Here is an 11,730-nt window from a genome sequence, read left to right on the forward strand (position 1 = left end):
CTAGTGAGGAAAGTGTTTAAAATTCTGTTGCTTCATGTGAACAAAAATTACATGTAAATTAGATTCTGGGAGGCAAATGAGGAAGCATCCAGAGACACTGATAATCATCTGTATTTTCCACTGAAACTACTGAAAACTGTTCAAACTTTCAGTACACATTTGGTCACTGGATATGTTTTTTTTTTTTTTTAGTGACCAATTTATACTAATTTCAACATCAGTTTCCCTGGTAGCACAAGTACCACACAAGATTTCATTTATCACACTATATCCCACGTCAGCAGAGGGAAGTGGTACAAAGAAAACCCCATCATTTTAAAACTTTAGTTTGTATAAAAAAAACAAGTAAAAACACTACTACAGCAATAAAAACTAAATAAATCCTTAGAAGAATAAATACAATACCAGCAGCTTAGAGTTTCCATGTTATTTGTGCAGAGTGCACAAATTTGCATGAACATTTTAATGCATATTTTGGAAAGTACGCTTCACATTTGGCATCAGTGTGTTTTTGTTTTTTTTTGTCCTGATTTGAATTTTCTACGAACTAGTGGATGTTCTTGTTTGACCACTATTTGAAAAGAAAAAAAAACTGTTAGGTGTCATCATTCAGACCTTCAAAACCCAAAAGCAGAAAAGGAATTATGAATTAACAAAAAGAATCTGATGTTTATTATAAATAGTGCAGAAAAGCGAAGGGACGATCCAAATGGTTCCCTTTAAAGCAGTGGGTTGCTAAACATGATCACATGAGATTTTTATTTAAAACTTTAGCATGCAAGACCGTGGGTGATATGTAATTCTTCCGAAATTCTAGTTTTTAATATTTTATAATTTTAGTGGGAAATTTAATCAGCTGTTCGTCAACACACTGTTTTCTTGTGCCTCCTCATCATGCTGTCCATGGTAGTTACAGCTTCAGTCCCCAAGAAAAGTAAAGCCAACTTGAGGAATGCAAAAAAAAAAGTCAGAAATAAAGTATTCAAGATCCATCGTAAGACTAAGATTGGGGTCCCAGGCATTTCTGATGGATAGCAGACTGACAAAAGAGGCTGATAAGTCAATGTACATTGGCATCGGCAAATGACAGCCAAGCTGAGGGAATCCTGACCTCTTGTTCCAGAGCAGAATACGACAGAGCAGCTCAACACGACCACATTGGAAAAGAGACCTCCCAGTCGACAAACAAGGCAGTGTTTTGTGTGCACGCCCAGCCCACATGAGGTGCTTACTGCAGCATTTAGTCACACAAGCAGAGGTATTCACATTGCTAGGCAGAATCCAGAAAACATTAGGGGGAATCAAAATGCTAAAGACTGAGACTGGGAACAAAAGGTATTGCTGCAAGTGACAAAGATGATCTGAAAGGGAATAAAGCATCTAAATACACACACAGTAAAAAAAGTAATGAGGAGCAAGAACCTAATGAGGCTTGAGTCCTTCAGGCAGGAGGGTTGGGGCTTTGATCCCTGGACCCTGAAATGTGCTGATGTTTCTGAGAAACACTGATCCCCCCCAACTCAAAGCACTGAGTTAATAAATAAAAAGAAATGAATACTTTTCAAATTGTTGCAGCATGCACTTTAGCAAACATTTTGTAATTGCTTGTTTTTTGTCACGTTTTACTCCAGTTGCTATGAATGAAAATGACAAAGAAGAATTAAAATATTGATTGTGACATTTTTAATTTTGGAGAAAGTCATTGTAAATAAACAAGTACAGCAAGTGCAAAAATGATGCCGGTTTTCAGGCAGACAGAGTTTTGTTTTGGTTTGGGCAAATCATCTGACCTAACAATACCTTTGATGAAATAATCTGAACTGCACACATTTGTGGTTGAGTGTTGAACATGTTAATGAGCCAGATTAACAAGGAATGTAACAAAATATTTTTTTTGTGTTGAACACATTTTGGAGAAATGTTGTGGAAGTTCAGGTTTTGGTGCCGGTGGATTGTGTTTTACTGCTTTGCTCGGTAGATGGTCTTTCGTCTTTTATCTTTTTCCAGGATAGTACAAAGTAAATGAAGATGAAGAAACCTGTACATAGCAAAGAGGGAAAAAAAAGTATGGTAAATGTTTTCTGTGTAGAGAAGGTGATCATGCAGACTATACAAACGCCTCTGTGAATAACCTAACTGTGGCATGTTCCATAAAACAACACCTGTTTCATTTAAAAGCACTTTTTACACTTTTTTTTTACAGAACCATAGTTAATCATGGTGTTCCTCAGGGTTTAGTGTTTGAATCAATAATCTTGAGCTTATACTGTTTATGCTTTCATTAGGTAAAATTATAAGATAGCAAAGGGCACGTGTTTATTGGTGCAGTATGTTATATTTATGTATGATGAATCAAAAAAGCTACAGTGATTACAAGCACGAGATGAAAGATGTAAAAATCTGAATTAAATTAAAGATGATTAAATTTTTACTTCTAATTTCAGAGAAGACAGAGGTTGTAGTCTTTGGCTTGAGCACTTTTGGAACAAGCTTTCTAGCCTCTCACTTTCTCTGGATGACATTAACTTGGCCTTCAGTGCTGATATAAGGTGTTATTTTTGACCAGCATACATTATTTACTTTCATTTCAAGTTGTTTATTTCACCTATTGTTAAAAAACTGGTCCATGCAAATATTAATTAGAGACTGAACAATTATATATATTTTTTATTAACAATGTGACCTAAAGCTTTTTAGTTAGTTGATCCAAAATGCTGTTGCCAGAGTTTCTCCAATTTTAGCTTCTTTCGGTTGTTTTTTGTGAACTCTAAAATACAATTTGAAAGTCTTCATCTCAGTCTCATATTTCTATTGTTTCTCAACAGAGCAGTGTGCTCCCAGACTGCAAGTTTTTTTGTGGTTCCTAGAGTTTCTAAAAGTAGAACGAGAGGCAGAGCTTTCAGTTATCAGGCTCCTCTTTTCTGACCCCTTTCTGATGAACTGAACTGGTAAAGCAATATGTTTTAGAAGTAAACATTAAATAAACTGAATATCTCAACTTTTAAAGGAAAAACCTGATCACACACATATTTGCCTCATTCAGCTTTATTATTTTTCTTTGTTGGAATATTCTGATAGAAACAGGACAACCATACACAGACCTTGCAGTGAGTTCAGAATGCTGAAGGCGTAGAGACCAGCGGTGGGCAGGGGGCCAAATGAGAAGAAGACCAGTCCCCAGGTGATGCCAAGCAGAACCATCAATGACAGCACGGTACAAATTTCTTTCTTGGCTGCATTACGAGCATTCAGTCCACCCTGGCTCACCGAGCATGAAGTAAAACACATACAGCATGTTACAGTCAAAAATTCAAAGTGTGAAGAGTTAAAGTGATACTAAGGTTGAAAATGAATGTTTAAAATCTTATTTTCTAACTATGCCTCTGGACTTTGAATTTTACATATCCATACCCCATTACTGTGTGCCAAAATCATTTATAACTCTAATTAAGTGACATAACAACAAATCAACAAACAATATTTTCAGGTAGAAACACTGAACTAGAACTAACAAAAGAAAAAGCACCCAAAGTACTACAAACTACTGAAAGACTTTTATGAAAATGTGAATTACTCATCACAAAAACCTAAAAGAGTAACATTAACATCTGGCTCTTTTGAAGCCAAACGAATGGAGTTCAATTTTTTATTATTTTTTTTGTGCAATGCTGTATCAGATTAATCAAATCACAAAATATTTTCTGACAGGAATAAAAAGGAGTCATAAATAAAGAAATATTATAAAAAAAATACAGAACCATTAAATGATCTGGAAAATATCATACAAAAAGTAAAAATTACCTCTCTGCTGGAGCGTGCAGCCACAAACCATTTGATGATCACTCCAAACATGATCACATTAAAGAGGAACACCAAGGCAAACACTCCCACTGTGGTCACCATCTTCACTGTGCAATTGGTTAGATAGCAGCTACACAGAAAAAAAAGCACAATTAAAAATACTCTACAATTATCTTAGTTTTGATGACTACAAATTAAACTAGATCAAATAAAAATCTTCCTGAGGCTAACAGAGGTACATGAAAATAGTTATCATCTAAATGTTAGTTATTAGTTTATTTTGTACAGGTTCAAACATTTGTCTCTTACATTTCAGAGCCATTTGGTTTAGATACATCCAGAGGGACATGGCCATAATAATCTGTGTCTCCCACTGTACTGCCCATCTTCACTGTGTCATCTGTTAGATTGCAGCTACACAGAAGGGCAACATAGTCACCAAATTCATATAAAACTCTAAAAACAATAGGAAAGGCTCTCATTTTAGTTTTCCTTACATTGCAGAGCCATTGGGGTTAGACACATCCAGAGGGGCATAGCCATAATAATCTGTGTCTATTATCACCACCACTGACACAATGACTGCAGGAACACCTGAAACACAAGAACTGGTTCATTAATTTAATGATGCAGTCATTTATTGTCCATGCTCAGATGATGCCACTCACCCCATCCCACCACGCTGAGTTTCAGCAGGTATCTCCTGATGTAGATGTTGAAGACTTTGACCAACAGAAGGTAGAGATGCAAACCCTCCAAGGCCATCCAGCTGAAGGTGGCCAACAGGGAGTAATGAAGACCAAGAGCCATGTAAAAACAAAACTCAGTGGAGGACATCGCTGCCACTGCCTCACTGGGGAGGAAGTGAAGGTTGAGGAGGATCAGAGCCACTGAGAGGCTGATGTGGATCTTCTTAGAATCATCTACTCTGAGTTCTCTGCAGGTAGAAAATGGGAGCTGTTAGTGACAACTTCTGAGCAGATTTCGTCCTTATTTTGTGCTGTACAAAAATATGTCACATAAACTAGAAAGTAATAGGAGTGGTAGATGATTACACCAGAGAAATAAATGGCAATTACACTGTAGTTTAAAGTAACTTAAGGAAAAGATGATGGTGACAAATAGCATAGAGGAAAGAACTGCTAAAGTGGGAAAAGAAGAAATAAAAGGGTGCTAAGAGGAATGTCTTTCTTTCACCATGGAGGAGTTCATTACTTGTTAGTGATGAAGATCAGAACAGTGATGACCAGAGCAAACAGAGAAATACTGCAGCCAATGATAGTAATGTACGACTGAATCTTCTGGTCTACAGGTGGGAGGGATGCAGACACCTGTGGGAAAAACAAAACAAAAAACCCCCCACTATCATATTCTGTTGCAGGTCTATTATTGAAGGGTTTCTTTAAATATTTTAAGGTGTTATCAAGTTTCAGATTTGAAAGTGTAAACTTTATTTTACAGAGTGAGTCCACAAACTCTTGACATCTGTTTAAACTACACAAAGTAGTTTTAGTTGTATTTTTGGTATTTTTATTTTACTTTCCAACAACAAATGTGGGTTTTTTTCCTGTATTTTGTTTTTCTCTTAGAAGGAGTAAAATACGGACATAGAAATACATTTAAATGACATTCTATACGTGCTAACATTGAATTGTTGCTTATGTGTCATTGGTAATAATACCTTAACACATCTCTTAATGCACACTAGGACATTAATAATAGTCTTGGGTGATAGGTAATTTTTTTTTTTCATTTGGCAACCATCTGTCAAACAACTAACAACTAACAAAATGTTTGTTTTGGTAGGTTGAAGGTTTTACTTTTTTCATTTTGCTTTTTGTAATTTAATTATTTTTAGGGACAGGTCCTGGGGCAAATCATTCAATGATCTGGGATTACTTTGGTCTTACCCCAGGCAGCTTTGTCCTTGTGATAATGTATCAATTTCTAAAACGAGGCCATATATGTCACAGGCCACAGTATTTTTTCTGATAATTATAAAGTGCAGGAAAATGTCGTGAAATATTTCTTTTCCTGATGACCACATAGCCTCAGCCTGCACCATGAAGCTGTGAGAGCACATTGAGGAAAGGGGGATCTCAAATCCACAGACAGTTACTGTCAGTTCAGTTGGAAATCATAAGTGAGTATTTCTGTTAGAATTACTTGGCTCTTATAGGCACAACTAAGGAGAACAGGAGGTTACATTTGTATCAAAGAATAACCCACTTTATGCTGTTTTGTCTCTATATTTATAAGACTGAGGTACCTGAAGTCCACTAAAAATGAAACGGTTTTTCCTACCAGGAGCACACCAAAATATGTGAGATGGTCACAGGAACACGTGATGGAATCTTGATCCCAGTGAGTAAGACAGCCGTCAGTATTAAATTCTGGTAATTCAGAAAGACAGAGAGAATAATAATGCTCATGATGCTTCTACATCATCTCACTTTTCTGTTTGAGAGTAAAATCATATGATTATATTAAACCAAATTAAAAAAAGGACTCTAATTTATGTTACTGCTCATGAAAAACGTGATACTTTACTCACCATTGGTTGATGTATTTAAGAACACACACTGGGGTTTTGGGGTATCCTGAATTAGAGGGAGTTAGTGTCAGATAGGATTGATTTTTACAAGACATAAAAAAAGTAAAATCAATGTGTCTCTGTCTTATTCAGAGATACCAAAATAAAGCATAAAATTAATTTGTTTAAGGGTAGAGAAATAAACTGTAGTTACATTTCTCTTTGTAGTAATATTTATAGTGATGTTTATTCGTTCTGGAAGATGTGAAATTGTCTTGCCACCCACACTCAGGCCAAAGAGTCTGCGATCGTACAAGTCATGTGAGCTGTTCAAAGCAACCTACAATACAAAATACACACAGTCAGCTGGTTTGAAAGGTCGCCCAAAACAGTTATTGGCAAACATTTGCTTAATGTGTGAAGTACTTTATATGGTGACATTACTATGTAATAACTTGGTATTTTATCGTCAATTTATATAGTATATGTGCATTGTTGGGTGAATGGAACACTAAACAGAAACAACACTGTGATAGGTGGGCCAAAATGGCCTCCGCACACTGTGGTCCTTTCTTGTGGTCCTTTCTTATTATATCTGTATGGTGACCTTCTGGCAGCATTGTTCAGTAAGGCTATCCCAACTATTAGACACGTGAACAGTGAAAGTGCATAAGTAGAGCTGCTGTTAAAAGATACAGTTTTGTAGTAAAATCAGAATGCATTGTTTTTGTTCGTCTTAACACCTTTTTTTCTGGTAAAATCCAATCCATTTTAGTTAAAAAGTCTGCAAGTAAACATGTGTTCACATGCATACACATAAAGGTAAGGAAGCTGGGTTAAAACAGTGCAATTAGGTCTGTGTATGAGAAAGAAATTACTCTCTAGAGGTCAAGGAGCCAGTGACATTGGAGGGCACATGTATGTTATAAGTTTTATGATTAACAAAATATGTAAAACTAAGACTGACTACAAGTAAAAAATGTAACAATTAGAAATGCTTTTTGGGGTAGAACTATCTTGAATGAAACGGAAGGCAAAATTAAAGCCTTAGCATTGCTTAAAAGAATGCACCCACCACCTTTGATGTCAGACTTTTAAACTAAAGTCATTTTATGTTGAGAAATGAGTTTTACCCATTTTGGTCTCAAGTTTTGAAACGACCGGTATGTGCAATCTCATGTGAGGTTTCACAAGATCTGCCAGCTCTTGGAGTGTGTGTTGTTAATGACTCTCAGCTACTACCACATCAAATTTTAGCTCAAAGATGGTTAAGGCTGATTAGCTGTGGTGATCCCCTTAATTTGGGTTGTGATTCCATAAGATAATTAGTTGTAGATGTACAACCAGTGACTAATTTATAATTTTATAATTTCAATTTATCCAGTGGTTCACAAAATATTGTCCTAACAGACAGACAAGGTCAACTCCAGTAGTTACTGGCAAAGTTTTAAACAAATGATTAGCTTGTACAATGAGAGGGAAATGACTTTAAGCTACCACCACACCAAATTTTAGCTCTTAATCTTGTTTGTTTTAATTCTGCTGCAAAACTTTGGGCACTGACATCTACAATAAACCTGCTTTTCAGAGTTAAACCAGGGTACCAGTGTTCTGGCAGTAACTCTGAGAATTATTATTATTATTTAATTTTTTTTTTTTTTTTTAGCTGTGAGGAATACATGGGTTTTAAGTGTTTGAAGTGAAGTGTAGTCACTGACCTCATCTGGAAGGTGAATCATGGAGAACACAACTGTGTCTTGATCTTCAACTTTCAGCTCTTTAGGCAGGTAAACACTCACTAAGGGGTCATCTGGCTTCATCTACATCGGAGCCAGGAACAGAAAGAAGAAAAAACAAAACCATTGAATAGAAATACATGTAACAGCATAGCACAGTCCACATAGATGTGCTTGTGTTTTACATTAGGACCAAGTATAAAATGTTACTTTGCCAACAAGAGCAGTTCTTGTAACTAAGTCTTCATTCAGAAGGCCATGGGTCCAACACTCACCTTGTTATGGAAAGAAAGCCGCAGCAATGTAGCCAAAATGTGATGATGTTTAATTGTGCATATGTGTTTTCATCAGTAATTGATATAATATTAGTAGGTTGAATGAGTATTCAATGTTGTGATTATATAGAGAAAATAATCCTAACACATCTGGAAGGATTATTGAAATTAGTGTTTTACAGCTATCTGTGTTTGACCACAAACCACTCTTCCTGAGCACAACCATTTAATGTTTAGTAGCACACACCTACTACAGCTGAGGAGGTGGGCAATAGCTTTTTGAGCTTCTGATGGAAACAACCCCCCCCCCCCCCCCCCAAAAAAAAAACAACAAAAAAAAACTGTTTGTAGGCCATAAATACCAACAAAAATAAAATCATTGGGAATCCACAATATAAACACCCTATAAACCATTTCACTATAAGACAGGAAACATGTTGAATAAATGAGTCTCTGATCAGATTAAAAATATGTTTTACCTTGGGGTCCTTGGCAAAAATTGAAAGACCGTAGAAGGCACCAGTGTGTTTATGCATGGCAGCCACAATGTTTTCAACACACATAGTTTTTGTCTCATTCACTTTTGTTTTCTCCAGAACATTTTCTAGGGTTATAATCCGTCTTGTGGAAACAGTCAAGGAAAAAAACAAACAAACAAACAAAAAAAACATTGTTTACACACAATTAGAGATAAAAGTAACACAGAATGCTTGTATTCTTTTGTATAGAATAAAAATAATTACGTGAAAATTTCATCAGGTCTGCTTTTAAAAGCTTCATTGACAGCATTCATCTTAAGTTCCACATCTGTAGGGTTGATTATTATTAAATATATTATTTATTTAAAACAAACAAAACTGTTCACAGTACTAATCAAAAGTTTGGGCATAACTAGTCGTGAACAACCGAGTCAAATGTTAAGCAACTTACTCGGATCATTATCAGCACACCTAAAGCAAGAAGTGGTCCAGTGACCTCCATCTGAATTTTAAAATAGAAAATAGTCATAGCCACCATATTAAATATAGAAAAAAATCCTTTTACAGTACCGGTCAAATTCATTCAAAATGAACAAACCAGTTAGAGCTGAACTAAAATAAAGAAAGTAATTTAGCCTTATTCAAAGTAACTAAGCCTTTTGATACCTTTAAGACAAGAATCCTCGGTGGGACACTGATTTTCACTTGAACTTTTAAACTCAAAACACATCAACAGCCACAAGTAGACCCAGAACTTCATCCTGTGGAACAAAAAGATACCAAAGTAGTGTCTGCTTGGCAAACAGTGGTTGACTGTGCTGTGTCATAAAACAAACAAACAAACAAACAAAAAAAAAAACAGAGTAGAAATAACATGCTGAGTCACCAGATTAAACCCTACATAAAACATGTTATGACGCTTTTCCACCATAGAGCATGATCATTGTCCAGAATCTTTTTTCAATAACGCTGAATCTGAAAGTTCTAATTTACAACACATCCTCAGATTTTTGGTTTTGGACAAACTGGGAAATTGTATTAATATTCTAATAAATATTTTAAATCTAGTACTGTAAATACAACAAATACCAAGGTGAACTGTAGTTGTTTATAGTTCCCATGTGACGTCACACCTCCTGGACACTCCCCCTTTCGTCGCCTTTGCTATGGGCACAAGCTTCAGTCACGTGCAGAGGAGGCATTGTTTTCAGTCGCTGACTGTAGTCGCAATGGTTGCTTTATGTTGGATTAATGGATGCCCAAACCCTGCAGATGGTTCGGCAAAGCGTAGTCTTTACAACATTCCAAAAATCAGGAAATGTGAAGGAAACCTAAACGGAGCAGTTGAGTGCGGAACGACAGCAAGTCTGGCTGGTGAAAATCCACCACAAGGATTTGCCTTCAAAGGTGTCTAGAATCTGCTTTTCGTTCCAGTGAAAGTAACATTTAAATAAAAAAAATACAGTTCTGTTAAGTGATGTTAGAGTATAACTGTATGTGTGCTGGAATTACTGGTTCCATGGATGTCTCAACTGTAGATAACTCAGCTATGCTATGTGCTAAACCCCAAATATATTACTGATCCATTTGTTTCCATTTTCTTTTTAAATACAGTTTCAGGAATATAGCATTGGAATCCCATGTTTATACTGAAGATTAGCCATGCAAAATTGATAATGCTGTTGCTAGTGCTTTCTACCTTCGAAGAAACTGTTCTGTTTGAATTTGGATTACTTACCCTGAGAGTCACCAAGACTTTGTCATTAACTCGGAGGATTTAGACATCCTTCACAAATCCATTGAAACCCTGATTGTATGAGCCCATTGCTTTCAGGCCACGTAGCTCATCCATGGTGTAAGGACTCTTCGTTTACACTAATTAACTGGCAATGTCGTAGTACCAGGTGGGCGGCAAATTGTCGGGCTTGTCCGACATTTCCTCCTTTTTCATCTCACATGGGTCAATGCCGACAGTAGCAATCTTCTGCACATATCTTTCCCTCACACATTGGTCAGGAGTAAGTAAATACCTAGATTTAGTTTGCTTCGAAGCCATCGCAGTCTAGAAATTGCCCACCAACATGGCGAAAATACCTCTTCCATTTTTTTTTTTTTGGCGAGTTTCAACGATTTGTGGGACTTTTGGGAACTATGTATAGGACACCTTGTTTTGCCCTTTTAATGCAGTTGTCACCTGTCTGTGTATAGGTGGTCAGGTTAAACATTTCATAGGAGTGATGTACAATGCAGAAAAATTAATATAGTACATTTCACCAGCATTAACACGATGAAATCTGTGACGGACAGGTATTTAAAGGTTAAGCATTACTTAAAGGGCAAACCCCACCCACCACCTTCTTTGGCAGATTCGTCTTTATTAAATAAACCTGATCATTCTGCGTGATATTGCAAATGATCTTTTATAAATGTAAAATCCCGAAGTTGTTTTAGAATTTGAGCTTAGAGCAAAATCACTTTTCTTTAACTTAAAATGATCTGATCCAAAGAAACGTATATTTAGACGTCTGCCCTGAATTCTTTGTTAAACAAACTACATGTGCTGTTTAAGCCTCACATAGAGTCAATGCAATCAATTCCATTAAGGGGTAGAAGATAAAATATAATCCCAACTTACCTCTGCGTGTTGGTGAGTTCTTGTTTGATGTGGAAAGAGGACAGAGCACAGTGTCTGAAATTTACCAGCTTTGTGGGAATAAACACATGTAAATGACATTCTAAACGGAAAAACGAGGGAGACATGCAGAATTGTCTGTCCCACTTCCCTGCTGTCATGAAGTGACTGAAAAAAATGTTGCGTCACTATAGACTCTTTAAACTTTCTGTACACTTTCATTTACTGGTTGTGCTTAATCGTTTCTTTTTTTAGATGACCAGGTTTTCATCAT

General features: G+C 36.3%; 1 protein-coding gene across 2 annotated transcripts; it reads right to left on the reverse strand.

Moving 5' to 3' along the window:
- Positions 1–1,660: 1,660 nt before the first annotated feature.
- Positions 1,661–11,587, reverse strand: LOC108237866 (adhesion G-protein coupled receptor G2-like). 2 transcript variants are annotated; one of them, XM_025006691.2, is made up of 16 exons: positions 11,460–11,587; positions 9,491–9,585; positions 9,276–9,326; positions 9,089–9,152; positions 8,825–8,966; positions 8,053–8,154; positions 6,549–6,674; positions 6,356–6,401; positions 6,106–6,194; positions 5,017–5,132; positions 4,470–4,738; positions 4,299–4,395; positions 4,111–4,215; positions 3,802–3,931; positions 3,102–3,258; positions 1,661–2,038 (listed from the first exon to the last, which is right to left on the reverse strand). In XM_025006691.2, exons 1-16 carry the CDS (start codon positions 11,582–11,584, stop codon positions 1,932–1,934), a joined length of 1,821 nt encoding a protein of 606 aa, XP_024862459.2. In that variant the 5' UTR covers positions 11,585–11,587; the 3' UTR covers positions 1,661–1,931. The 2 variants fall into 2 exon arrangements, with proteins under 2 accessions (XP_024862459.2, XP_037835613.1); XM_037979685.1 differs by lacking the exon at positions 4,111–4,215.
- Between the last annotated feature and the right edge of the window lie 143 nt (positions 11,588–11,730).

This window comes from Kryptolebias marmoratus, linkage group LG15, assembly GCF_001649575.2.
Source record: "Kryptolebias marmoratus isolate JLee-2015 linkage group LG15, ASM164957v2, whole genome shotgun sequence".
Taxonomy (NCBI): Eukaryota; Metazoa; Chordata; class Actinopteri; order Cyprinodontiformes; family Rivulidae; genus Kryptolebias; species Kryptolebias marmoratus.

Coding starts and splice junctions, on each gene's coding strand:
- LOC108237866 (XM_025006691.2), bottom strand. CDS start 11,584: ATGTCTCCCTCGTTTTTCCGTTTAGAATGTCATTTACATGTGTTTATT. Junction 8,155..8,824: donor TTTTTGCCAAGGACCCCAAG/GTAAAACATATT, acceptor GCTCCGATGTAG/ATGAAGCCAGATGACCCCTT. Junction 2,039..3,101: donor CATTCTGAACTCACTGCAAG/GTCTGTGTATGG, acceptor TGCTATGTACAG/GTTTCTTCATCTTCATTTAC.